Raw genomic sequence first — 27,777 nt, 5'->3', positions numbered from 1 at the left:
TGCATAGGGACCTGGAAGGATGCCAGACAAGCCAGTGCTCTCCCCTCGGGCTGGGAGACGGCAGCACTGGGTCTAGTCAGGAGGCCAGGGTGCACGCCCCGCTGCGCCGCTCCCTGGCCTGGTGGGCTGGTACTTCCTGCTGCTGAGCAGGACAGGAGGAGGCATCCACCTCCCAGGGCTGTCGTGAGAGTTACACGAGACAGGAGTAAAAGCACTGTTAACATCACGACGTATTAATACCACCATTTATTCTTTCTTTACGATGGTAAAAAAGTAATTCTATTTCTGGAGACCAAACAGCATCACAGAGACATTCTTGGAAGAGAATTCCCTTTGTTCCCAATCCCAAGCCTCTGTGACTGACTTTAGATCTGCTCACCTGTACAATGGAGATGGCTTTGTAGCAGAGGGGGAGCAGGGCCCTCTGCTAAGATCTGCTTTTCCTCTGCTTGTGCCTCGGCTCCCCTCAGAGCCCGGCCTCTCCCTGGCACAGCACTGGGAAAACATATTCCTGGACCACAGAGTGACCAGGGACCTTAGAACTGGCCTTTGACTTTTCAGAGTCCAAACACACTGGAGGCTGCACACAACGGCCAGTCCCTGGTGAGCTGTGTCTGGGGCATCATCCTGGGGCAGGAGGCTGGGGGCTGGGGACTGGGGCTTGGGGGTGGTAAGAATCCAGGAGGGCCTCAGAGAGTGACAAAATGTTTGAGTTCTATTCCACCACTGTGTGACTTGGGGAAGTTCTGAGTCTCCTGGACCTGCTTCCTCCTCTGAAAATAGGAAGGGCAATTCCAGCCGACAGCGCTGGCAGCGCCCCTCCCCACTGAAGGCAGAGAACACACGTGAAGTGGGCTAACTCAAGGCCTGGGCTGGCCTGATCCCGCCCCTAACCGTCTGTAAAAACAGTGCACATCTCCAAAGCACATCGGCCACCAGAGCAGCTGGTCTCCAAGAACCTCTTCCCTTTTGGAATCATTTCCCTCTGTTCTCTGTTTACAACAAGCTCCCAGGCCTGACCTAAGACCTGTTTGTTACCCTGAGGTCAGCAGAGACTGAGTCTCTAAGGACTGCAATCTTAGTGGCTCCCCAGTCTGGGGCCTTCCCCAGCTCCAGTACAAAGCAAGGCAGAGCCAGCTCGCCCCGACTCAGGGCCTCCCCGCTCCTGGAGGAGCCTGACCAGAGCAGCCCCTGTCCCGACATGTCCCCTCCACCCGACTCTGGGGAAGCCCAGCACTGTCTGGCCTACCCCTGGGGTAGGCTCCAGGACCACTGCCCCTCGGGGACTGGTTCCCTCCAGTTTCTCTCCACCTGACTCCCCCTCTGCAGCCATCCCAGTCCCCCTAAACCCAGGCAGGCCCAGGCCCGGGCCCAGGGAAGGGTGCAGGTTTCAAAGGTGCAGGGGCCAACTGGGGTTCCACTCTCAAGGACGGAGAAGAAAGGAAGAAACCACTAGCCAGTGCTGAGGAGGGCACTAGCCGTGGCCACAGGCTCTTCCAGGGGAGGTGGTAGTGGGAAGTGGGAGGCCTTGAGAAAGCAGTGGCTGTGGGCCTGTCGCACGCAGGGACACAGGAGAACGTCTTCATGTTCAGCCCCACTGGGTGGGCTCAAGGGCCAGTGTGCTTGTGCCCCTCATTCTGAGAACCGGTGATGGTCCTGGCTGAGGCTGCCTGGGGGGTGCCTCTGGCCCCCTGTGCAGTTGCAGTGACGAGGGACCGGGTCTGCATCGGCGCTGAGAGAACGTTCCCCACAGCACCGAGGGCTGTGGGGTGAGAGTACCATGCAGACGGAGGCCTGGGCCCCCACCGGCCCCCGTGGCATAGGCAGACGGCACAAAGCCTATCCTAAGGAGCCGGCCCCCGCCCCCAGGCAAGGCCTTGCTTGGGCTGCGCCCCTGGCCACCTAGGGCGCCGTCACCGCGCTCTGCTCGCCGTGGTCCACGCTCCAGAGGCGGTAGAACTCAGCAAAGTCCACGTAGGGCTCGACCCGGCCGTCCTCGCCGGGTGGGAGTGAGTGGGCGGGCCGGGATCGGAAGAGGCCCCCATCCGAGCTGGAGCTGCTGCTCTGCGTGTGCGTGTTGGTGGACTGCAGGGTCAGGGTCGGGCTCTGGCTGTGGGCACAACAGGGCAAGTCAGTCACAGGCCTTGGCGTCTGGCCTGGGGACATAGAGGCGCCTGCCTCAGCCAGCCCCTCAGGCTACCGGCCTCTCTGATAAAGGGGACCACGAGAGCCAGCCCAGCCAGATGTTCTTAGGGGCAGATGAAAAGTCAAATGTATTTTGAAGCCCTGGCTATATGTGACTATTTAAATTAACTAGAATTAACTAAAATGGACTGCTCGCTTCAGTGCTCTATAATCATGTGTGGCTAGCGGCCACTGTGTAGGACACAGATGTGCCACCAGCACTGAGCTGGACGTCATCCATCCTAGCCTCTCCGAATCCATCCTAGTCCAAACCCCACTCATCCCAGGCAGGAAAGGGCTCTTCTCCCAGAAAACCTCCTTCCGCCCTCCTCCTCTTTCTCCTCTTACCGGCTATGTGGGGACAGGCCCCCAGTGTTCTCAGAGCTCCCTGGGCACCCACCTTCTACCACAGAGCATGTAACATCCAGGAATTACCTGTTAGCCCACCGTCCTGCAAACTCCCCGCACTGTCCAGCCCTTAGCACCGGTCCAGCCCAGGGTGGGGGTGGGGGAGCAAATAAGGCTCAGATGTGGGGTGGAGGGAAGGGACTATTTAGGGACCCAGGGAGTTAGAGGCACAGAAGGATGGCAGGTTCTCCTGCCTGGTCTGGGACAGTCGCTCTCATACCCTGCCTTTGTGGACATAGCTGGTGGCTCCCCTGGGCAGCCCTGCAGGGGTGTGGAGAGGCCACCCCTACTGCGCTCAGGATGCCCATTGCCCAGCCGCCCGGCAGGCCCCTCCAGCCCACAGTGCTGGTTGCAGCAGCAGCCTGGGGGCAGGGAGAAGGAAAGCCAGCCACCCCCTTCCCGCACCAGCAGCCAGTACTACTCCTTTCCTGGTGACCCTTCCAATTGGCCACATCCTGAGTGGGCTGGGTGTGGCATTTCTATTATTCTGTGCAGAGCTGGAATGTGGAAACCAGATCCGGGTCCCCTGATGTGATGGGGTGGAGGGGGGTATACATTCCACAGAAGTGGAGGGGGTGGGGTGGACATCAGACCTGTCAGACAGGTCTGCCGAGAGGAAGGGGCAGGCCTGTCCCACCCCCAGGCTCCAGACCCCCTGCCCCCCTCCACAAGCCCCGCCTGAAACTAGAGAACTCACTTCAAAGCTAAAATCGGACACTTTAGTCAGAGAGCACTGCCTCTCACAAGTCAGTACAGGCCAAACAATGTCCCACAAGCACGGATGCGTCAGGAGGCCACCCAAATCACACACTCCAAGACAGGAGGAGAGAAAAGAACAAGAGGAGAACCTTCCCATTAAATGAAAACAAGTAAGTGGGACCTGCAAGAAAAAAATGAGCAGCAGGCTGTCTCCTCCAGGCCACTCTGTCCACACCGCCCCAGCCACGCCCCCAGCCTCCAGCCCTCCCCGGTCAGCTTCAGGGAGCTGCTGGAACCTGCGCTGCCTCTTCCTGTCCCTGCGTCTAGGGAGGCAAGCCCCGTCCTTCCCGGAATGGAGTTGGGGAATTTGAGAGGAATAAGACCTCAGGGCATCTCATTCAAGATTACTCAGCTATAGAATGTGGCCTCGTGGCCACTCCTGTCCAAGTACCAAGGGCTGTCCCCAGGAAGCAGGCCTGAGAAAGGCTGGGGGAGGGAGTGAGCGCTTACTTGGTGAGGGTGGGAGTGGCTTCATCCAGGGTGGAAGCACTGTGGGCCCCGTTGACCAGCTGGCCCTGGGAGGGCATGACGAGGGACAGGGTCACACTGGTCTTGCTGGTGCTCTGGGCACTCGAGTAAGGCACAGATACAGGGTACACACGTCCTCCTGCGGCTTTGGGAGGAAGAGAGTGGTGGGCCACAGGGAGCGGCTGAGAGGGGATCCCTGGGGTGGTGGGATCAAGGCCTGAGGAGGCAGGTGGCAGCCCGGCCTGGTTCTCCCTGCTTGGCCCTCTGCCCCTGGGGACAGCAAAAGAGTATCTGTGGCAGAGACTCTTCCAGGCCAGGCAGGGGCCTCCTCTAGGCAGCAAAGCACTGCCGGTGCTCAAAGCAGAAAGAGAAACAAGTGCTGAGTTGCCTCAGTGAAAGGGTTACTGCCTGGCTTCCAAAGATACTTCGATCCAAGGGGATAAGTATGCTTCTTGTTGAGGTTGGCCCAACACAAATATGGTTGCAATAACAAGCTAGAGAAGTCCAGTGACCCCAGTGTCCATGGGAGAACAAATCCATCCATGGATGCCTGACTGCTAGGGCTGGCTTATTTGAAAAAAGAGAAAGAAACACAGTCCCTGGAAAATGATGGTCTTGACACTAAGCAGCACTGGGAGGGAGAACGAAAGACAATCACCTCGCTTCCTGGGCAACATGACTTCAGAATTTAAAAGGTAGAAAGTGAAGAGTCTCTCCCCCACCCGCCACAAGCCCTGCCTTGGTCTCTTCCTCCAAGGGCCTCAGTTTCCCTTTCTGTAAAAGGGCTGTTAATGAGGACAAAAGGCAACAGGCGGGTAAGGTCCCTGGCGCACAGCAGCCACTGAGTCTGGGGCTGCCGTTGTCCCTACAATGTGGCTGTGGCCCTGCAAAGTGCTTCTCCTGCACTCAAGTCTTTCGGAGGCGGCCAGGACAGGGAGTATTGTCTTCATTTCACAGACAGAAAGAGGAAAATCAGTGCAGCTCAGAGAGCTTTTTTTTTTTTTTAAACAGAAATCTTTTTTTTCCCTTTGTTTTATTTGTTTTGTTGCGGGGGAGGTAATTAGCTTTATTCATTTATTTTCATTTTTGGAGGCGGTACTAGGGATTGAACCCAGGACCTCGTGCATGCTAAGCAAGCGCTCCACCACTTGAGCCATCCCCTCCCCCCCAGAGAGCTTTAAAGCCAGGGCCTGGACTGGAACTGCTCAAAGGCAGGCCTTCTGACTCCACTCCATCCCAGGGAGCAAGGCCCATGGCCCCAGCCGCTCAGCCCCCACCCCAGCCCTGGGCGCCATCCTCGGGTCCTGCCCAAGCTGCACACGTACCTGGGGCTGAGGCCGGTGCGGGCTGGCTCATCTCGCCCAGTGGGTAGCCAAAGTTCCTCACCAGTAGAGTCATGTCCTCGTGCCTTGGGCAGAACTTGGCACGCTCCCCGCCACTGGCGAAGGTGTCACTGTGGATACGCTTCACTCGGTCCACTACAGCCTGGGCCACCGCGTCCAGGGAAGTCTGCTTGGCGAACTCGGTGTCAATCATGGCGGCGATCTCCTGGGGGCAGGGGGAGCACAAACCTGGTGAGGAACGAGGGGGCCCAGGGACTGTAGGCCACAATGTCACAGCCTGATCAGGACACGTAGGGGTCACCAGCCAGGCAGATGGATGTCCCTACCAGCCAAGCCTGCAATCCGAACTTCTCCAGGTATTTAGGATAATTCTTCTGGAACTTTCTCATTAGAAAAGGTGTGACTTTGTGATCTCTGTCTGATTGTTGGCTTCCACACCAAAAAATGAGGGATAATATCCGTTTTACTGTGTTAGAATGAGGGTTAAATAACATAATGGATGTTCGGACACTTTGGAGACTATTAATTATTATTATTAAACTTTCTTTCCTGGAATGAACTTATTGCAGGGGATGATTTTGTCAGAAATTGAGGATACAGGATGAAGACAGGGACAGGTGACAGGAAGTGACCTGGGCCTCGTGCAGGGTGGGCTCAGCTCCATCACTGACCAGCTATGTCACCTCTGGCAAGACCCTGAACTCTCAGCCCCAAGGTCCCTAACAAGGTGGCAGTGAGCCCCTGCCTCTACTATGTTATAAGGCTACTGGAAGGAATGAGATAAAATAGGTGAAAAACCTTGAACACAGGTATTAGAAGACAGGCACATACGACGTTCCCTCATAATTTTTAATTAGGGCAGAGCAGAAAAGCTTACTTTCCTACCAGAATCACAGATGAAAGGAGAAATACAACCTGAACCATCTGACCAATCCAGCAGGTCAAGGTCAAGTAAAGGCAGCTTCCCCTCAAGATCATCCTTGAAGTGATTGCCTCGCAGTTCCGCTTTAGTGTCGGCTGTCCGACACATGTACTCTGAGGCGTGGGAAAAAGCAGCAGCTCCCACTGGCTGAGAACTTATGTCTATCATGCTTAGCCCTCACCACAACCCCACGAAGGCATCTGAGAGATGAGGAACAAACTGAATTATCCGTAGCTCAGACGGCGTTCACGTGAAGGAGGCAGTGGAGTGGGATCTGAACATGGCCGCACACTCCCTGACTCTGGGTACCAGGCTACACCCCTCTGGGCTTTCCTCCTTGGCCTGGGCCCTTCCTGGACAGTCTCCAGAGCTACACATGCCTGTGGAAGTTCACTTCCCTTACCTTCTTCCCTTAGACTTTGCTCAGGGTCCTGGGGACTGACACTGCTTCAAGCCCAGACAAGTAAAGCTTTTGGGTGCAATGGGTGTTCTTGGAGCTCTGGGCTTTTTCTTCCCGGCTTTGAATCCAGAGAAGATATCTGGTGAAGGCATTTGAGAATTGGACCTCTGGGTCCCTGAGCACTTTGCAGCTGAGCAGGAGGGCTGGCTGGGTCCCAGGGGAGCACGCCACCCTGCAGACTGGCCACCTGCGCTCTTCCCAGGCCCAGCTCACCTGGTTGGCCTGCCCAGGCCCGTGGGCTGCCTCCAGGGCCTTGTACAGCCCCTCGGACATCAGCACCAGGAAGCCAGTCACCCCATCCAGGGGCTGTGCACCATGGACTTCGGGCTCCGCGATGATTGGCTTGGACTTGGCAGCGCTGTGGGAAGAGTGGAGGGGAGAGCTGTGCTTGGAACGGCCCCCGGGGACATTTATTCTGGTGAGGAGACAAAGCTACACCCAGAATGTAAAATAAAACACACATCTGACAAGAGGAAAAGAAACAGAGGAAAGAGCAAACCAGATAAAGACCCGTCTTATAAGGGCAATAGCTCAGTGGGCCAGGAAAGCCAGTGGGCAGCTGGGGCCAGAATGGCAAAGGTCAAATGCCCAATCCTGGCCCCATTCTGCATCTCCTGTCCACAGAGCTGGGCGGTGGTTGGGGAGGTAGAGTGGGGCAGCAAGAGGGACAGGTTCTCTTTCAACAGCCCACTGCTCTTGGGCAACCCCAAGCTGACCCAGACCCCACACACACTCTCGGTGTGGAGGGATCATTACTGATGCACCATCAGGGCCAGTACACGTCAGGAGGCTCCAGCACGGGCACATGCACACAGGGCAAGGATAAGAGCACGCTTCTGGCAACAGGACTTAAGAGTCTGGAAACATCACAAGGGTCCATCAGTCAGGGCAGGTTAGGTGAGTGCTGACAGCTCACACTGGAATCCTAGCAGCTGTCCCCAAGGGCACGGCAGCCTCAATGGTAGGTGTGCAGGAATGCAGGAATCAGCACCTCTAATGCAAAAGGGAGCTGCAGACCCCTGGGCGCCATACACTAGCATCTGTGGGTGTTTTCAAAAGAAGCCTGCCCCTCCCCACCCCCACCAAACACACACACACACACACACACACACACACACACAGAGGTATGTGCACCTACACGTGGAAACTGCAGGGTACAATGCACAAGAAACCAGTAGCTTCTGAGGAAGCAGTCTGGGCTTGGGGCGGGAGGAAGTCACTTTTCACTGCGTATCCTTGGTGCTGTTTGAATTGCTTTAAATTACAGATGTACCTTCCCATAAAGCACATAGAACCCCCACAAATTAGAGACAAGAGGTTCCAAACTCAATTATTTAAATCTTGTGAGGGTAAGGAGTTCTAACACATGTTTTCTAAGATACAAGATGGGCATAGCTCTCACACACACGCACGTGTGCACACTCACACACACACACACTCACTCACTCTCTCTCTCTCTCTCGCCTATGTTCCCAATCGGTGTCCTCACATACACCTGTGGTTAAGGACTCGTGCTCTGAATTTAGGCTGCTGGAGTTCAAGTCTCGCCTCACCTCACTGTTAGTCTTGAGACCAGGCAGGCTACCTAATGTCTCCATGTGTCAATCATGAAAATACCTTTGGGGCAATAACAGTACCTACCTCACAGGGCTTGAGTGAGACTGAGTAAGACAGAGGGTATAAACAGCGGTGCACAGGCTTGAGTAAAGGCTCATAATTACTGTCATCACCTGTTTGCTATGAGCACCGGGTGGCACCCAGAAGGGATAATCCATCCTGACACCCCCACCCTGGCCCCAGCCATGAAAGCACTGACCAACAGGCCTTTGGTCTATGGGCTGTCCCATCCACACCAGGCAGCTCAGGCCAATTCTGGCCTCTCCAGCCAGGCCCTGTGGCTCCGGCTGCTGCCCTTGGCTCTGGCCTGGCTCCCCAACTTGATCTTTTGCCGCCTAGCTCTATAGGACCCCAACTCCTGGCCTGCTGGGCCCAGGGCCCACCCCATATCAACCTCTCTGGGAAGACGAGTCTCCTTGGGCTCTGAACTATCTCGACTGTACCTTCCATCCCCAGAGCCTAAAATCTGCATCTGCCCTCTGGCCCTACAAACGGGGGGCTGCCGGGCCAGCCTACCTACCTGAGTAGGTCGATGTCAGTGTAGCCGTACTTGACCTTGTAATCCCCGATGCGCCTGGTGCTCTCCTGCCCACAGATGACCCCCACCTGCTTGATCTTTCCTGCATCCAAACCTACCAAAGGGAGAACACCATGACACCCCAGACTTTGTTCATTAAGAAGAACAAAAAGAAGGGGACACAGACACATCCACAAAAAAACACGCAATGGGGTGCACTGAACAGGAAGTGAAGTCACACCAGGGCACCATGGAGGGCAGCTAACCCAGAGTCCCCCAGTGTCCTCAGTCCCTGTCCCCCTCAGAACACCCCTTGCTCAGAGTCCCTCCTCCAGCACCACCCAGCCCGGCTCCCTGTGCTGCCTGAGCTCACAGGGAAGGGAGCGAGGGGCTATGGCAGTGGCTGGAATCCCAGGACTTTGGGCTCTTGGGCTGCACCAATAACAGTGAGTAGCTCCATGTGCCAGGGACTTTTGGAAGCATTTTACACGTATTAACTCTTTTAATCCTCACAACACCCTGACTAAGTGTTACTATTTTTCTCATTAAACACATGGGGAAACTGAGGCACAGAAAACTTGAGTAAGTTCCAAAATCACCAACTAGTAAGCGACAGAGTTGGGATTCAACCCCAGGCAGGCTTGTCCCAAGCCCAAGGTCACAGCCTGTCCACTTCAGGCCTTTCACTGCATGGTCCCCAGAAAGGAGGCACAGGGTGAGCCACCAGGGTTGAACCCCACCCCTCCACGGACCCGTCAGCCCACTCACCCAGCTGTGAGAGCCGGAAGAGCTCATCCTCATTCTCTGTGGTGTGGTCCACGTTCAGCTGTGTCACCTGCAGGCCATCCACCGTGGATTTGCATAGAAGTGCACGGTTGGTACCTGCAGCAGAATTTGAGCAGCTGAGCAGACTGAGAGCGTAGGGAAAAACAGGACACGTTGAGAAAAGAGAGAAAGAAAAGGCAGGCATCTCACACGTGGAAATCCTTGAAACGGGCAAAGAAGACAAGCTCAAAACACTGAGCAAGTCACCAGTCAGGGAGAGCTAATGATATTGAGGAATTAGGTTAACCTTTTCCAGTGTCATCCGAGAATGATTGTGAGTGTGACTTAGACCTTTTCTCTGAGGAGACACAATGCAATATTTACAGATAATATTACACGGTGTCTGGGTTTGCTTCACAACAATGCGGGGACAAAGGGCTGAAGATGAAATGGGACTGGCCATGAGGAGTGATGTTGGGGCTGGGGGCTGGGCACGTGAGGGTTCATTAAATACTATTCACTCTATTTTTTTTTTTTAACATTTAAACATTTTTTTCCATAACATCTTAAAAAAAGGAGGAAGAGAAGAGGGACCTTATAAGGGGGGCCTCTCAGCACTCCTGCAGTCATCTGCACCCTGGGGGTACCGCCTTCTCGGCTTCCCACATGGCCCTCCTTCTTTGCCCACATCCAGCACTCTGTGCTGCCCTTCATGGGAGGCTGAGTGGGTCTTCCACAACCAGGCAACCTCTTCTAGAAGAGGAAGCTACTGAGGTGACCCAGGGAGGGGACACAATTTGTTCAAAGCCGCAAGCCAGTCCGGGGCAGAGTCAGGACTCAAGCTGGAACGTCTGCCTCCCAGCAGGTACTTCAATCACCTGGGGCTGGGACTGAGACGCTCTTGTGGAATAATGGGAGATGCTCCATGGCCTTAGGACGCTTGAGCTGGAGGTCTTCTGTGTCCGGGAAGCAGACTGTCCAAAGGACACACGGACCCCAAGGCTGACCTTCTCACCTGACTTCCTGCCCTGGGATGGGCAGGTGACTCACCGACATTGGCAACATAGAGCCTGTTGTTGAGAAGGACTGCCACGACAGCCATGGCTCCTCCTGCAATCTCCTTCTCCAATGTCTTGAGTCTTTCGAGGATCTTCTGATACTGAGGAGGCAGCTGGTGCTGAGGGACAGCCTAGAAGCCACCACTGAGGCTCAGGGCAGGCCAGGGCCTTGGAGACCACCCCACCGACCCCCTCCCTAAAGAGCAGGCATCTGAGGGCCCGGCCAGGAGGGAAGCTGGCTGCAGCTCCAGGGCAGGCTTCTTTCAGGAAAGCCAGACTTGACCTAGCTTGTCCCGTCAGCCCTGAAGGTGCTGGCAGGTGACATGAGCAGGTTGGTGACAAGGCTATGAACAGATTCAGGCTGAGGACTGACCTGGAAGGGCCTTCTTTCACAGCCCCTGCCCACCTCAGAGCACAGCTGCTTGGAGCCAGCTAGTGAGCACCCCCAGAGGGCAGACCCGTCACCACCTGCATCCCTAGTCAGGAACTGTTCCCCTCATGCCTGCTGCTCTGGACCAGCTGTGCCTATGGCCTGGGAGTGACATGGTAGATGAGTCCTTGCTCCTAGCAAAGCCAGGCCTTGACGTGCTTCTCGCAGAGCAGAGGCTGGGGAGAGTACCTCAGGGAGCTGGGACTGGAGGCTCGCCTTCTCAGCCAATGCATCATCGATGGACTCCAGGAAGCTCCTCTCCACCACATCGAAGGCCTGGGGGCAGAGGGCGAGGAGGCAAAGGCTGGTTCAAACACCACTGTCACCTGATGCTGAAACTTTTAACAGCAACAAGTTGTAGTAACTGAGGTCACCCTGTGATGCAGCTTCACATATGTCACCGCCAGGCAAGAGCACAGGCTTGGACCCAGGGTCCCAGCTCTGCTACTTGCTGGCTGGGCAGCCTCAGCCTCCTCATCTAGGGGTAAGCGCTGCTCTGAGGGCAACTGGGAGAGCCCACCCTGAGCACACGGCACCTGGCTCACAGTACCACCCAGCCCGGCTCCGTCAGTGACAGCTGGTGTCATCGCCACATCCTGCCAGCCCCTCAACACCAGTCACGCTGCCACCTTTCCCAGGGGCACCAGATGAGAATCACTGGCGCAGGCCCCTGAGGCCACGGACAGTGCTCACACCCTTGGGTGCTGAGGCAGGAACATGGCTGGGAACACTGTTCTCGAGGAACAGGAATCCACTCTTCTCATCTAAAACTAAGTAATTCTGGACTCGCTTCCAAAAGGAGATGCCAGGAAGAAACACTCCAAAACAACAGCAAGCAGAAACACAGAACTGGCAAAGGAGCACCAGCCAACCAGAAGTGACTAGGCAAGGCCTGGGGTGCCCACAGTGACTCAAGGGAGCTCCTGGGCCACGCAGAGGGGAAGGGGTCTGTTCCACCAGGGCTTGGCCCCTCCCACTACAGCCCTGGGTCCAAGGTGGCGTGCCTAGTTCCCCTTCCCCAGGAGTATTCCCTTCAGGGCCAACCCTGCCAGTCATGCGGAAGGACCACTGCTGGTTGCTCAGCCCTGCACCCTGGGAAGTGGGACGCCCCTGCTGCTGGGAGAGGCTCCCAGAGCTGGTTCCTCTGCAGAGACAAGGAGCCGGAGAGTCTTCACACCAACCCCAGGCTGACCCCACACTGTGAGTCCCAGGGAACTCAGCCACCATCAGCCAGGCCAAGCACCAGTACCTGCAGCAGCACACGCCGCACGTCGGCCTCTGTGTGCTCGGCGCTGAGCTGGCCCAGCAGGAGCTCTGCGGACAGCCGCTGGGCCACAAAGTTGGTCACCCGGTTGCCATCGTAGCCATTGAAGACCCCATACAGGAAGCAGTTGTTCTCACTCCTGACAGAGGGAGAGGGTAGGGGGCAGCCTGAGACCAGTGGCTCTCAGTAGAGTGATGCCAATTCCAGAGTGAGGAGGAGGAGGGAAAGGAATCAGGGAGACAAAAGATACAGTGGCTGTGGCTTCAGGTGCTCACCTGGGTCCTCCCAACAATTTGACCATCATTTCACTTTGGTCATGACCTTCTGGGATGCCCCCCACCACTCTGGAGCAGGTCCTCAACTGGTCTGAGGTCTAAATGTGGAAGGGACAGCAGCAGACACCACTTCCCCTCGGGCCACATCTCACCGGCAAGCCCCACACTAGACAGCTGCAAACCTGCCTTTCCTCGCTTGCAAACCAACTTTCGATGCCCAGGAGAGCATGCCGGCAGTCTCACCTGAACTTGAGCCAGTTGTCCTCCGGTGGGTGGCTCTCGGTGCTCTTGCCATCAGCAGAGTAGCTGCGGTTGGAGGCTGAGCCCACCCCGGAGAGGTGGCAGAGCGGCAGGTCGTCCGTCCAACTTGGCTGCTGCTCCTGGGAAGGACATCAGGAAACCAAGAGGCATTACCTTCTTGCCCAGGGCAGACCCCACCTCATCATCTTCTTCTTCCCCAACAAAAACCTAGCAGTTGTAGAGCCCCACCCAGAGGGTCCCACTTCCTTCTGGAAAACAATGACGTGTGTATGAACAAACACCTGCATGAGAGTTTGCATGGTTTTAAGGCTAGTCCACAAACTGTTCCCCAGGAAACCTGAAAAAGACCAGAGTTCCCAAACCCAAGGCTCAGCAGTGGTCTCCAGGAGTGCGCTACGCTGCAGAGCACAAGTGAAACACACATACACAAGGGAAGCAAACTCTTGGTATAAAACTTTGGTGGGCCCTCACCTCGTACTGCAGTAGCTCTGACTCCAATCCCCTGGGAACTGGTAAAAACCACAGATCTCCAGGCCCCACCCGCAGAATCAGAATGTCTGATCCTGTGGGGGTCAGGATACCTGCACTGTCGGCAGGGGACTAATTCAGGCTACCCAGGACCACCTCTTGAGAAACTGACTTACAAGGTAGCCTCAGTCACTCTTCCTGGCACTGGGGCCTCCACCTCCTGGTCCCACTCCACCTTGGTATCCTCTCCCACAACATCCTCTTCCACTAGTACCAAAGGCTCCCAGCGCCCCATCCATACCCCACTCTTCCCTCTGCGTGGAACACCCTCCTTATCCTTGTCTAGCAGTTCTCCATGTCCTTTGGGACTCTGGCTCAGAACTTACCTGAAGGAAGACCCTCTCCAGGAAGACCCTCCCCAGGCTTGGCTGCCAGCCCTCTCGTGTATTCCTACTACATCTGGCCCCCTACTGTTCAGTATAATTATGACGGAGCTATACACATACACACACACACACACACACACACACTCTCTCTCTCTCTCTCTCCCTCCCTCTCTCTCTCTCTCAGCACCTGCATTTTCTGAGCCCCAGGTGTGATCCATCGCCTTTTAGTGAAAGCCTCCCCTACACCAAGCCCCCACCTAAGACTTGTGTCTGGTGCACAAAGGCTCCCCAGGCTCCCCATGTTGAACTAGAGCAAAATAAAACTGGGAAAACTTTAGTTCAACTGCAATGAGAGTAAAATTTGGATTGAAAGCTTTACTGAAATAGTAAACAAGCACAAATACTGCGCCACAGCTTACAAGTTAGCAGTAAAAGGCTTCAAAAAAGGATGTGAAAACCACTTCAACAGGCTTTTGCAATCAGATATGTAAAAAGCCTGTGGTTAGCTTTTGTGGCAAACTTCATCTTCTGTTTATTTACATACTGACAGAGAATGACTTTATGGCTTTTTTCCCCCATTTTAATTGCTTTTGTGCTGCATTTATTCCAGAGCTTTAGTTTTGTGCTTCACACCCTGGAGCAATTTCGGCAGGGTGTGGGAGTTTATTTTCAAACTAACGTATAGTAACATTAACTTTGTGGTGTGCAGGCCTATGAATTTTGACACTTGGAGAGATCTGTGTAACTACCACCACAGTCAAGATACAGAAAAGCTCATCACCCCAAAGCAGGCCCTCACGTTGCCCCTTCGTAGCCACACCCTCCCCTAACTCCTGGCGACCACTGACCTGTGTTGCATCACTATACTGTCTTCTCAAGAATGCCATAAATGAAATTATGCAGTGCATAACCTTCCCCTGCCAACCTTTTTTTTTTAGTTCTAATTTCTAGCTTTAATATCTTCATCAAATCACCTGTTAGAAAGAAGACAGCACTAAGTAACATCTCAGTAGAAAACTTCAGAAAGAAAATATTTGTGATCCTAAAATATAACTATTTCAAATAATTCTCTTCAACAGTACTTACTAAATAACTTCAAAGGAATGGTATCTCTTGACTTTTTTTTTTCTTTTTAAAATTTTTTTCCCTTTTGATTGTGGTTAACACATATAAAATTTATCTTAAGCATTTTTAAGTGTACATTTTAATGGTATTAAATACAGTGTTCTGTGGCCTTCACTATCATCCATCCCTGTAACTCTTTTCATCTCGTAAAACTGAAACTCTATACCTATTAAACAATAACTCCCCATTCTCCCCTCCTTCCAGCCCCTGGCAACCACAACTACAGTCTAGGTCTTAAAGCACCTAACCTTTCGAGACCGGGCTTCTTTCACTCAGCATTACGCCTCTGAGATTCATCCAAGTTGGTACCTGCATCAACAGCTGGTCCCTTTTTATTGCAGAGCAGTATTCCACTGCATGGATGCAGTACAGTTTATCCATTCGTCCACTGAAGGCATTTGGGCTGTTTCCAGTTTTGGGTAATTATGAAGAAAGTTGTTATAAACACTCACGGGCAGGCTTCTGTGTGAATATAAGTTTTCGTATCTCTAGGATAAATACCTAGGACTGAGACTGCTTTTTAACTTTATAAGAAATTGCCGAACTATACTCCAAAGTGGTGTACCATCTGCAGTCCCACCAGTAACGCACAAGAGTTCCAGCTGCTCCACATTGTCACCTCTACATGGTATTTATTTTTTTAATTTAGATATTCTAAGTGTGTAGTGATATCTCATCACAGCTTTAATCTGCATTTCCTTAATGGCTAATAATGATGCTGAGCATCTTTTCATGTGCTTATTTGCCATCCACATATCCTCTCTGGTAGAGTGTTTAAGTGTCATGACCATGCTTTAACTGTGTTGTCTGTTTGCTTAACTGTTGAGTTTTGAGAGTTCTTTGTATATTTTGGATAAAATTCCTTTGTTGCATATGTGATTTGCAAATATTTTCCCCAGCTGTAGCTTACTATTTCATTCACTTACAGGTGGTTTTTGAAGAGCAAAAGTTTTTAGTTTTGATGAAATTCATTTAATCAATTTTTTTCTTTCATGGTTCATGCTTCTAATGTCATGTCTAAGAACTCTGCACAGCGCCAGGTCAAGAGATACTGTTTTCTTCTAAAAGTGTTATAGTTTTACACTTTACATTTAGACATGTGATCCATTTTGAGTTAATTTCTATACAAGGTAGGAGATTTACGTCATTTTTTTTTTTGCATGTGGATATCCAATTGTTTCAATACTATTTGTTGAAAAGATTATCCTTTCTCCATTCAATTACCTTTGCACCTTTGTCAAAAATTAACCAGCCATACCTGTGTGTGTCTATTTCTGGACTGTCCTCTAGTCCACAGACCTATGTGTCTATCCCCTCACCAGCTCCATCCTCCTGACTACCATAGCTTTATAAATCTGTACTTAAAATCTACATTATAAACTTGGTTAGTGTGATGCCTCTAACTTTATTCTTCTTCAAATTGTTTTGGCTATTCTAGTTCCTTTGCCTTTCCATGTAAATTTTACAATCAGCTTTCCTGTATTTACAAAAAAAATCTTGCTGGGATTTTGATTGGGATTGTTTTAAATCTGTAGATTCATTTGTAGATACTGACAGGCATATGTAGAATAGATAAACAAGACTATACTGTATAGCACAGGGAGATATATACAAGATCTTGTGGTATCTCACAGTGAAAAAGAATGCAACAATGAATATATGTATGTTCATGTATAACTGAAAAAATTGTGCTCTACACTGGAAATTGACACAACATTGTAAACTGACTATAATTTAATAAAAAAAACTATAGATCAATTTGAGGAGATGTGACATCTTTATTACATTGAATCTTGCAATCTATCCAATGGTATATCTTTAAATGTCCTTGTGTCTTCTTTATAGGACTTTTTTAAAAATTCACATAATTTTACCACAAAGGCTAAAAAGCTACCAATGCCTACTACTAGCCTTTGAAAACAGAAAATATGACTGAAACCTACTAATGGAAAAGGAACAGCAATAAGAGCTGAAATTCTGCTCAGCTCTTGGTGACACTGGGCATTGAATACTTTCAGGTCAAGCTACAGAGAAATAAAACAAACGAAGAAACTACTTCATAGTAACACAAAATCGTTTCTAGTTCTAAGCTTAACCTGTCTCATTTTAAAGGAACAGAAATGTCTCTCTTAACATAAGTGCGAACTTGAGTCTTGGAATCCACATACAACATTATGTGATTAGAGTATATTTGATTAACACATATTTTCACTCAACAAATATTTACTGAACATTTACAACAAGCTGGCATTACTCCAGGTGCTGCAGACACAGCGGAGAAAACTGAAGAGGGTCCTTGTTTGAAATTTCCTTTCTAGGGAGAGAGACTTCAAACATGTAATACAATAAATAAATGAAGCCCATTTAGACAGGGAAGTGTGCTATGAAGAAAATACATCAGGTAAGAGGACCGAGAGTGATGGGGAGGGCTCCTTTAGATAAGGTGGTCAGGAGAAGCCTCTCTGGGAAGATGACCTCTGAGACAGAACTGAAATGGCAATGGAGCGGTGGCTATTAAGAAAGTGGGAAAGGAGACTTCCAGGCAGAGGGACCAGCACATGCAAAGACCCTGAGGTAGAAAATAAAATGTGTTAGGTTTAAGGAAGCATGAGGCTGGTGTCGCCTCTGTAATGAGTAGCAGGGAAAGTGGCTTGCTACTGTGTTCACACACATGCATGCACATGTGTGCCTAGGTGGAGCAGTGTAAGGCCTTTTAGGCCAGAAAAAGGAGTTCATTGCCAAGGAGTTAATTATTTTTCAAGGAACAGATGTCATGAATCATCCCCTATGTCTTAGATCTGATTAATATATTTGCATCACCAAGGACCTCACAGAAGTCTCAGGCAACCTGGCAAGTAAATTTCCAAAATAAACTCCTTTTTCTAGAGTCTGTCTCTGCCTCCAATTGGGATGAAGTTAAGCATAAGATTAAACAGGAGCACAAAAGCATCTCCTCAATCAGGAGTGTTCCTTGTCCTCCTGAAAAGAAGGGCTAAGAAGCCAATATTCAGCATCCCGAAATGCCACCGTTGTTTTAAAGCATGGGAAGAGAAGACATCGATACTTTCTAGAATCCCATCTGTAATTAAGCTGAGGTTAAGAAGGATTGAACTCATTCTCTAATATGAGATGAACACCAATGTGTTGCCCACGACGCAAGGCCTGTCACTGATGCTGCAATCACAGTGCCTCCCCTGCCGTTATCCCACAAGGGGACAGAGACAGGCTTACAGGGATTTGAATCTTTTCAACAAATTCACACTTTCCAGAAAGAATAAATCTTAACCAAGCAACTTACAGGCCCACACAACAGTGAGAGATACACTATGAAAAAGACTAGTACGTTAATCTTTCACAAGGAAGGAAACAAACTCAAACGGATGACTGAGGAACTGCCACGTCAGGGTGTGGTGGCAGAGGAACAATTCACCTAACAGCACTTCACGATGGGAGCTCATGACGTGGTTCCCGGCAGTGGCTGATACTGCACTGACCGCTGCAGCCCTATCTGGCGGATGTGAGGACAGCAAGCTTCCCCAAACCAGCAAAACTGTGTCCGACAGTGGTCAATCTACATGACAAGCACCACATTCTTCAGAAAGTATTTACGGCTAATTCTGGATACTTCTACAACATTAAGTGCTTTTTATGAAATTTGATTTTCACACTGTTGAGCTAGTAATATTTTGGAAATGTATTATTTTATTAATTGACTGGCAATCAGTGTTCAGGTCAATGGATAACGATTCCAGGGCTATATTCATTTAAGGGCTTTCTTTGCCTATTCCTGATTGGAAAAAACAAACAAACAAAAAAACACTTAAGGAAACAGTAATTGATGGATATTTTCTTAATGTACCATTATATGTATACTTCAGTCAGTCCTAAAACCAGCATCTTCCTCAGTGGGGAAACAAGAGGCATTCGCATTAAGAATCAGGAATACAGCAAGGATACCTGCAATCTCCACTACTTAATGAACTGGAGGTGTTTGCCCATGCAATCAGACAAGAGAAAAGAAGGAACCTAAGAATTGGAAAAGAAGTACAGTTATCTCTATTTGCAGCTGATCTTATAGTACCTAGAAACCATAAATGATAAAACTAACTCAAATGAAGTAAATCAGTAAGGGGCAGGATAGAAAATCAACACAAAAAATCAATAGCCTTCATATACCTAAAGAAAAGACGGGCATCTAGTCTCCACGTGAAAATTCCGACATACTGTCAACTAAAATGACAAAGTCTTTTTCCTCTGAAGTTCACTTGAGTCAGTCCCCCACAAGCATACTCCTGTAGAGGCTTTTTTTAAACCTAAATTTGTATCAGTTGGATTATATCTTAATGCTTTCATCTCAGCCTCCCAGTCTGTTGACACAGTTTTGAATCTCACCCTTTGATAGATTAACAATCTCACTCAGCTGTCTATCTCGTACAGATAAGGCCTGCTATACAGTGTTCTCAAATCATTTCTAAAAAACTGTGACCAGAACAAAAAGTGTGGGAAGCTAACCCACTTCTGACAGGAGGTGTCCGTGCCAAACACAGGAGGGAAGTAACACCTCCGCCAAAGGTCCACTATACTTGAAAAGCTGTATGTATTTTTGGAGCCCTGAGTGAAGAGGCTACTGACCTTAGGGGCACAGTCACAGAAATAAGAACACATTTTAAAACAAACCAACTATTTGTATCCATGAACCTTGCTGAGCAAAGTTCTTATTTCACACTGGCACTCTTTAAACACTGAGTGCCTAGCCAATCTGACTTGGCTTGCTATTTAAATAAGGAAAGAAGAAATAAGAAAAATTACCCCAAAACCGTATTAAAAAGTACCCATGGTGAGGCAAGGCCTCCCCCTTCCTGTATTTCCAAATCCTATCTACCAGTAAAGGCCCTGCTCAAATCCAACTGGTGCCAGAGCCCCATGTCTCCCAAACCGTGCCAACCATCCACTCACCATCTTCAACAAGTTACCCACTTCATGCTTTTTCTTTCATCTGCCACTTTTTTCTTTCATTCAAATGATTTCATTTTGAATGTAAACTTTTCAGTACTGTAAGTGGAAAACCATTATTACCTGCAAAATCTTGAAGGTAATAAGGAAGGAAAACAAAACAAGGCTATTAAATTCTAGCTGAACCCATGGCCTGCTGCCCTCTGAACTGTTGAAAAAAGGTAGATTAGCAAGCATCAGAGAGGTGTTACGAACACACTAGGACCAAACCAAGTCTACATCAGAAAGTTCAAAAGATAACTAAAAAGCAAATAACCTCCACATATAACGATGAGGTTTACACAGGTACCCACCCACCACCTCACTGTATATGTCCCAGGCTCTGCAAAAATACTGCCCAAGGCCATGGAGTCCTTCCATGAGAAACCCATCCCCATGGCCTCACTGTGCACACTGGGCACCAGTTCCCTGGCCATTAACCATTTGGCCTTGTGGCAACTCTCAGGTGGCAGCCTGATATTAATTGGGTACTTTAGTTCACTGATTCAAAGATATGTATTTTCAACATTTTTAGTATCTCTGAAGTTGGTAAGTTACAAGTTAATTAGCAGTGCACTTTCTTTCTTAGTAGTATAGAAAATAGTGATGTGTCCTTGTAATCAATAGTGTCTTAAGTCCAATGACATACAAGCGACTTCTCATATACTCAGGAGCGCTCCTTCAGTGGCCGGACGGCCCAGGATGTTGTCCCCACAGCAGCTCAAACATTTAGTAACAAGCGGCCAGAGAATTCCAGGAGGTGCTACCCGTGTGGGAGAGCATCTGGTCCTCCCTGATTTCAGCGGGGGCCCCAAAGCCCTCTCACACTGCTGTGGGCAGGTGAGCTTCACCTGTATTCTCCCACTTCTCCCCACCTCCATCGGGGATTAGCCATAACAAGCATTCACTGCTCATTCTATTAAAACCCACCAGACTGCCAACCCTCTTGCCTCCTTCCTCCCCATTTCTGAGCAATTTTCGGAAAGGTCATGTATTTTCTATTCACAGAAACCACCCACCCCTCCACCCCTGCACATACTGATGCATCCTCTCTCCCTTGCCCACAGACGCCAGGCCCACAGCACCAGCAGCTTGAGCGCCCTGAACACGAGTCAGCCGGGAAGCTGAGAAGGGAGCGTCTCGCGCTCAGCACAGCCTCGTAACTACAGACAGCGGTGAGCACGGACCACTTTAACTCATTGATGGGTTACAAATTAATTCCTCACAAGAAATTTAACACAAAATACGGTAAAACAGAATCTGTTTCAAAAAGCCTAATTTTGACTTGATTGTGTGAGGGAGTTTCTGAAATTCATATTTTGGTATAAAGTTTCTCTGTGATTCAACTGTATTTAACCCATTAAGGGCATTACACCTTGTGCACATATACTTAAGCATTAGCACCTCATGTACATATGTGACCACATCACATAAAAATAGCCCATAAAAGTCCCCAGAGACTCATCTCAAACTCCTGGGCAGCAGAAGTGGACAAAAGCATGATTTCAAGTTCAGGCTACAGCTTGAATATCAAATTATAGTATGAAAAGGCTGAGTGTTTTTGTGCTGAAAGCACCCGGATTCCTCAAAGGCAAAAAGGCAGCTCAGAAAGGGAGAAAAATGCCCCCAGGAAGATGGCTCAGGGTGGGGGGCAGTTCTTTTTCTCCGGAAAGCTTAAAACACCCCAACACCTCCTGCCATCTCTGTCTTTCTGAATGACCCCCTTTTCCTTCCTTGCTTCTCTGGGACCAACTCCACTCCTGGCCCCCACCTCTTTCACTAGGGTTTCCATCAAAGGTTCTTTATGTTTTCATCACAAATATAGTCCTAATACATTCTTAAAGGGGCTACTAATAATTGTGGGGCACTGACTGTGCTAGAGCAGCTGGGCCACATCCTGATGGTGAATGAGATGGTTACAGGTGATGGTCTAAAGGAGGTTTTTATTTTAAGGGTATGTGTTTATTTTAATATACATCAGGAAAAAAATATATAGCTAGGACTTGTGACTTCATAGATGTAATTGCTTGGGAAAAATCTGATTTCAAGTTGACTTAAAAAAAAATAATTGAAAACAGTTTAGGCAAAATTAAATCTTGATTCTTCCTGCCCCCAGGGTGGTCCTCCCCCAGGGTTCCCCATCTCGGTAAATGGCACCACTGTGTTCCAACCAAACCCTGTAGTCCTTCTTGACTCTCCTGCTTCTGCCACACCCCCTACATCTGATCTGTAAGCAAATCATATCACTTCTTCCCCCAAAATACAACCAGGTACTTCTCACCACTCCTCTGCCATCACTCTGGCCAAGCCTCTGTCACCTCACACATGGACAACTGGCAGCACCACTCAGCAGGTCCCAAGCTTCCACTCTCACCACTCAAACTCCTCTCCAGTCACAAGTCAGAGCACTTCATGCCTCTACTCAAACCAACCTGAGAGTTTCACAGCACACTTAGAGAAGAATCCAAAGTTCGCATCAGGGTCCACCAGACTCTACTGGACCTTGGCTACTGCCACTGCCCCAATACCCTCCACTCCAGCCATGCTGCCTCCCTGATGCTCCCTGAACAGGCAAGACTTTGCATCTCTTTTCCCTTGAGCAGGAATATTCCCTTCCATATCGCATCAAATGTTAAAATGGTCTTCCCCTCTGTCTAAAACAGTCCCTCCACCATTCTGTCTGTTAATCCTGCCCAGTCCTCCTCACAGCACCATCTATGTTATATTCTAGATATTATTATATCATATATAACCCAGACTTACTCGTTGTTTACTGTCTCCCTTACTAGAACATAAGCTTCATGAGGGCAGGGTCCCCTGCACTTACACAGACTGAGTACTCAGTGACATTTGAGGCAGTGAACTGTAGGCACTCAACTACAGCAGAACTGAACTTCATGGCTGGAGAGTAACCACACCAGGCTAGAAGGGTAATGTATTCATTTAATACAACACTCCTGGGAGTCCTCTCAGTTGGGGAAACCAAGGTTCAGGGATGCTAAGTGACTAGCCCAAGGCCACATGAGACTTTATGAGCTGTTTCAGCAGGCTGTGAAGGACCCAAGTTCTTTTGAACCTACTTGAAAAGCTCATATTTTCTTCAAAAGACCTTTTAAGGTACTACACTGCCTGGGGACCAGAGGCGAAACTCCTCAGGATGACACTCCCCGAAGTGCTCCGCCACTTTGGCCCCGGCAATCCCTCCCAGCACCATGTCAGCAGATCCCAGCCCTTCCTACAAGCCTCCACCAACCTGGTCAAATTAGGCCACCTGTAGTCCCTCAAAACATTGACATCAGAGTGCCTTCCACATCGTATTAGTGATATATGGCTCCTTCTCCCAAGCAAGACTGCAAATGCCGTGAGGGTGGACACCAGCCTTGTTTACCTTTGTATCCCCAGGCCCAGTAATTACAAAACAGCAGCCCTCACAGTCCTGCTGAATGATGGTGTTTGAGCTACCCTCACCAGACTCAGGACAGTGGAGGGCAGGTCAGCAAGCCCAGTACATCACGTGGACACTTGGGACACCCTGTGAGCAGAGACATCTTGATCATCATTAGGGTGGAAGGGGCCTAGTGTGAACATCCCCGATGTCCCTTTGCCTTTTATCAAAATCCTATGTGCTTAAAGCTAACTGTTCAACTTTAAAAGATTCCACACCACCCAGGAACACATTCCGGAGCTAGCAAAGCTCACCTCCGTTTAACCCAAGTCCCTTGGGCTCCCTCACATCTAGAAGGGAGGGAAGCTGGTAGCCAAACTCCTCAGCAAGCCAAGTCAGCCTACAGCAGGTATTTGTACAAACAGCATTTACCACAATCCAGCCAGTATTTCTGGAATGCTTACCCCACTGAGGACATTAACACAGGGGCCCTGCCTCCTACAAAGCAGAGGACCAGGCCTACATAACCAACTCAATGATAAGGCCAGCCTGCCAGGCAGTAGTCAAATAAAGGGGCAGCCAAAAGCGTGGAGGGGAAGAGAGCTATCCTCACCCAGGAAACCTGAGAATTGCTGTCCTGGAAAAGCAACTTTAGAAGAAATCTACACAAAGCTTGTCATTAGTTTGAAGCACTGAAGGTCATCCCTTAGCCTGAAATTCTGATGCTTCAAGACCCCCAGGGACAAGAGGGCCAATGCCTGCTGCATCTCTGTAAGGCCAAGGCTGAGCACTGGACCTGGCTTGAATGCTTTACTCATTATTTTACAAACAATTAATTGAATGTCCGGCACCTAGTGGTGGTAGGTCTGGTGATACTTTTCACTGCAGATCACAGGTCCCTCTCTTCAAAGAGTTCACTTTTCAGTACAGGAGAGAGACAAGTCCACAGGAGTACCACTGACTGCCAGGTCTGAGGAGGTGACAGGGGACCAGTGACCTGCCCTGGCAGGCCAGAAAGGTCCATGGTGCCAACATGCGTGTGCACTGACGTGCACGTGTGTCAGAAGGATGCAGGGGATGGAAGACACCAGTGACAAACCCTTGAGGGTCCAGACTGGGGGTTGGGGTGCGTCTCAAGACAATCCTCCCCCTGCCTGCTTTTATCTAACCGATAAGGAAACTGAGGCCGATGGAGGGATAGTGAGTTAGAGCCAGGACCAGAACCCAGGCTGCCAAGACTCCAGTCATTCCTTCCGCATAGCCTAGAAATTAAGAGGGTTTCTGGAATCAAAATGCCTGATTTTAATCCTGCCTCTGCCACTTACCAGCTGTGTGGCCTTGGGCAAATGACCACCTCTCTGTGCCTCAGTTTCCTCATCTGTAAAACAGGAAGAATTACAGTACCTTTCTAACGGGGCTGTTACGAAAATTAAACTTACAAGCCTGGGGTAGAGTAAACAATACACAAGTGGCTGCTGCTGCGATGATTATTATCGAGCGACCACGGCCGGGGTTGGGCTCGCTACTTTGGCTCCCTCGGCTGCCGCGGGCCTTTGCCCCAGCCGGCTCCAGAACGCTCCCACCCTCCACGCGCCCTTGACCCTCGCGGTCGCTAGGACTGCAAATCCAAACCCTTGACGGACCAGCCGGCAGCGCGCACGCGCGGGCCTTGCAGGACCAAACGCGCCCGCGGTCGGGGGTGAATGGGGCCGGCCCAGGAGAGGGGAGGGCGGCAGCCACACCCCGCCAGGGACGGGGACCGGGAGGCGGCCCAAAGGCGGAGAGGGAGCTGCGCCTGAACCCGACACCCCCTACCCCTGCCCGGGGCTCCCGACCCCCAGCCCGGAGAGCGGCTCGGTTCCTCACACTCTGCAGCAGGCTCCTCCTCTGCGCCGCCATCTTGGAGGGACCCCTGTGGGCGCGCCCGCCTCCCAGCAGAGCAGGCGAGAAGGGCGGCTAGAGCGGCCTGAAGTCGGCCGGGAGGACCGCGCCTCCGGGGAGCATGCGCCCAGCGCCACCCCACGGCCGAAGTGGGATGCGGCCGTAGCGAAGCGAATGCGCAGGTGCGCTCGTCCACCTTTTCTCTTGGAGCTGATAAAGAGAAGGAAGGCTTCCTTGTGTGGTTGCCCCTTGTCCATCTTTATTTGCGAGCTTTTTCCAGGATCCCTTTCAGGTGGGGCTCCTAAGGCCCTGGATTAGGGTACTTTATGAGAACTGTGGGGGCGAGGGAGGGCGAATTATTCATTCACTAAAGTATTTCATTGGGTGACTGTGCCTGGCCCTTTGGGGTGAAGCAGAATGCAAGAAAGGCCCTCAGAAAGCTAACATTTTAATTGAGGAAGACAACATTTACATACGTAAGTCATTTCAAGTGATGCTACACGCTGGGTAGAGAGTTTATGGATGTGGCAGGCAGGGGATTGTGGCAGGTAACTGGCAACAGGGTCGGGCAGGAAGGGACAGCTAGTGCATAAGGCGTGAGGAAAGGGACCCGTGGGTTCAAGAAGCATGCGTGTCACAGAAGGCCACTGTGGCTCGAACAGAGGTGGAGGGGGAGGCTCTGACCTTGCAAGCCCGAGGCTGGAGTTGAGTTATGCATCTGGAGGACAAAGGAAAGTTGTTGACTTCTGAGCAAGCCATTGATGTGGTCCTGCTGGTAGAAAGAGCCCTTTGACCTCCATGTACTAAATTGGTGTTTAGAAGAGGACTGGAGTGGAGACAGGAAGACAAGTTAGGGGGCTGTTGTACTAGTTCTAGGCAACAGTCCCTAGAGTGGTTTGAGTCAGCTGATGGCAGTGGGTGAACTTTATTTAGGAGGTGAAATTGTCAGGACTGGACCATGGATTTGTTATGGGGGATGGTGGGAAGAGATGTGTCAAAGATTCCCCCAGATTTTTGGCAAGAACAGGTATGAAGAAAGAATTTTCAGTTTGGACATGTTGAGTTTGAGATGCTTTTGAGACATGCAAGAAAAGAAGTCAGCTCAGTCCTTAGAAGGCGAGGACTAGAGCTCAGAGCAGAGACTGAGGGGGAAAGACAACAGAGTGAGCAGCTGGAGAGGCGGGGGGAGCAGAGTGGCACAGAATCCAAGGTGAGGAGGGCGTGGGCAACAACATGATATGCTTTTGAGAGATCTAGTTAGAAGGTAACTAAAGAAGGTCCACTAGGTGTAGCAGTTCCCTTGGCCCAGGCAGTTCGGGTGGAATGGGAGGAGAGATACCCAGATGCAGTGAGTTGACAAATGGCTGGGGAGTGGAGACATGAAGACCTAGAGTTCTTCTTGGTTGGTTGACTGGGAAGAGGAAGAGAAGGGAACATGGGTTTGAGGGTGGATTTTTATTTTAGATTGGGAAAAACTTGAGCCCATTTAAATGTTGAAGAAAAGGCTTAATAGAGAAGAGGTGATATTCAGAAAGGGGAAGAGAGAAGCAGTCTAGGACTGTGATGGTGATTCACCATCTTGCTGTCCTACCAACACAGCTCCACATGGCCCAAGATGACTGTTTGAGGTCCAGCCATTTAGTCTGAGTCCAGCCAAGAAAGAGAAAGTTAGGAAGATAGCACTCACTTCCACTTTTTTTTTTTAAATTAACAAATACTTACTTGCAAGCAGTCTCTCTTCCTTTTTAAGGAGAACTCCAGAGGTTCCTCATGACGTTTCTCCTTTTATCTCAGTAACTGTAACCTAGCCCCATGGTCACATTTCACTGAATGGGCAGGCGGTCAGGAAATGCAGGCTTTGCACTGAGCTACAATGTGCCCAACTACAAATAGTTTCTGTTACTGAAAAAGGATTGGGAGATGAATACCAGGAGACTGTGAGGGTCTCTGCCATGAAGGAGGGTGGGAGGGGGTCTCAGTGGTTTGTCTGTTGTGGAAGAATCCAGAAATAATTAAGATTTGGAGTCCAACCCACTCCATTCTAATCCCTGCCCCATATCCTGTCACTTGTGTGACCTTGAACAAGCCACCTTCCCTCCCTGAGCCTCAGTATCTTGTTCTGTAAAATGGGGGCAGCAATCTACCTGGCAGAATAACTGTGAGGATTAAATGAGATACTGTGGGAAAGCCTGACCTGTGGTAGGCGTGGATGTTTATTACATTCAGATTACAATTTAATTTTTTTAAGCGAATAAACACATATTGGGCACCTAATGTAAGCCAGGTGCTTATTGGATGCTTTTTCATCATATACTTAATTTTACTTCTCACTCCAACCTGGTGAGATAGGTGTTCTAATCATCCTGATTTACAAAGCAGGAAACTCCAGTTCAGCAAGTCTTCCAACAAAGAAATGGCAGGATTTGAGCTCAGGTCTTCTGACTCTGTTGTGATATAATAAGAAATATATATTTCATCTTCATCCCAGTTCCTAGAATAGAGCTTCTAAAGGGTTTTGAAATTTCCTGATAGGATGATAGGAGCACCTTTTCTTATTCATAACAAGCACCTTCCCGCCATACTGGAGTTCACGATACTGAGATGACTGGTGGCTAGGTGCCCCTGGATAACTTCAGGGTAGGGGCTGATTGCAGAGGGGCCAGCCATGTGATTAGAGGATTGTACTTTCAGCCCCCTAGCCTGTTCTATCTCCATCTTCATGGCCCTCAGCAAATGAAAGCCCTTAAAATTTTTCTTGATTCTGTAGGGGAGGAAAACTTATTTCCTCTACCCTTCTAGGTTCTTTTTG

At 50.1% G+C, this 27,777-nt stretch overlaps 1 protein-coding gene across 1 annotated transcript; it reads right to left on the bottom strand.

Moving 5' to 3' along the window:
• Window positions 1–231: 231 nt before the first annotated feature.
• TAB1 (TGF-beta activated kinase 1 (MAP3K7) binding protein 1) lies at window positions 232–25,094 on the bottom strand. Its single transcript, XM_074375574.1, has 11 exons — window positions 24,954–25,094; window positions 12,714–12,850; window positions 12,181–12,334; window positions 11,121–11,207; window positions 10,494–10,632; window positions 9,447–9,560; window positions 8,682–8,793; window positions 6,758–6,902; window positions 5,145–5,367; window positions 3,802–3,964; window positions 232–2,110 (listed from the first exon to the last, which is right to left on the bottom strand). Exons 1-11 carry the CDS (start codon window positions 24,984–24,986, stop codon window positions 1,903–1,905), a joined length of 1,515 nt encoding a protein of 504 aa, XP_074231675.1. The 5' UTR covers window positions 24,987–25,094; the 3' UTR covers window positions 232–1,902.
• Between the last annotated feature and the right edge of the window lie 2,683 nt (window positions 25,095–27,777).

Source organism: Camelus bactrianus, chromosome 12 (genome assembly GCF_048773025.1).
Source record: "Camelus bactrianus isolate YW-2024 breed Bactrian camel chromosome 12, ASM4877302v1, whole genome shotgun sequence".
Classification (NCBI taxonomy): Eukaryota; Metazoa; Chordata; class Mammalia; order Artiodactyla; family Camelidae; genus Camelus; species Camelus bactrianus.
Note: the sequence above shows the minus strand (reverse complement) of the source record. Positions and strands in the feature narration are given on the sequence as shown.

Excerpts from the sequence above, each read along its gene's own strand:
- TAB1 (XM_074375574.1), bottom strand. The coding sequence starts at position 24,986 with ATGGCGGCGCAGAGGAGGAGCCTGCTGCAGAGT. Across the intron at positions 9,561-10,493 it reads GCTCTATGTTGCCAATGTCG|GTACCAACCGTGCACTTCTA; the intron begins GTGAGTCACCTG and ends ATTCTGCTGCAG. Across the intron at positions 8,794-9,446 it reads CTTCCGGCTCTCACAGCTGG|GTTTGGATGCAGGAAAGATC; the intron begins GTGAGTGGGCTG and ends TCCCTTTGGTAG.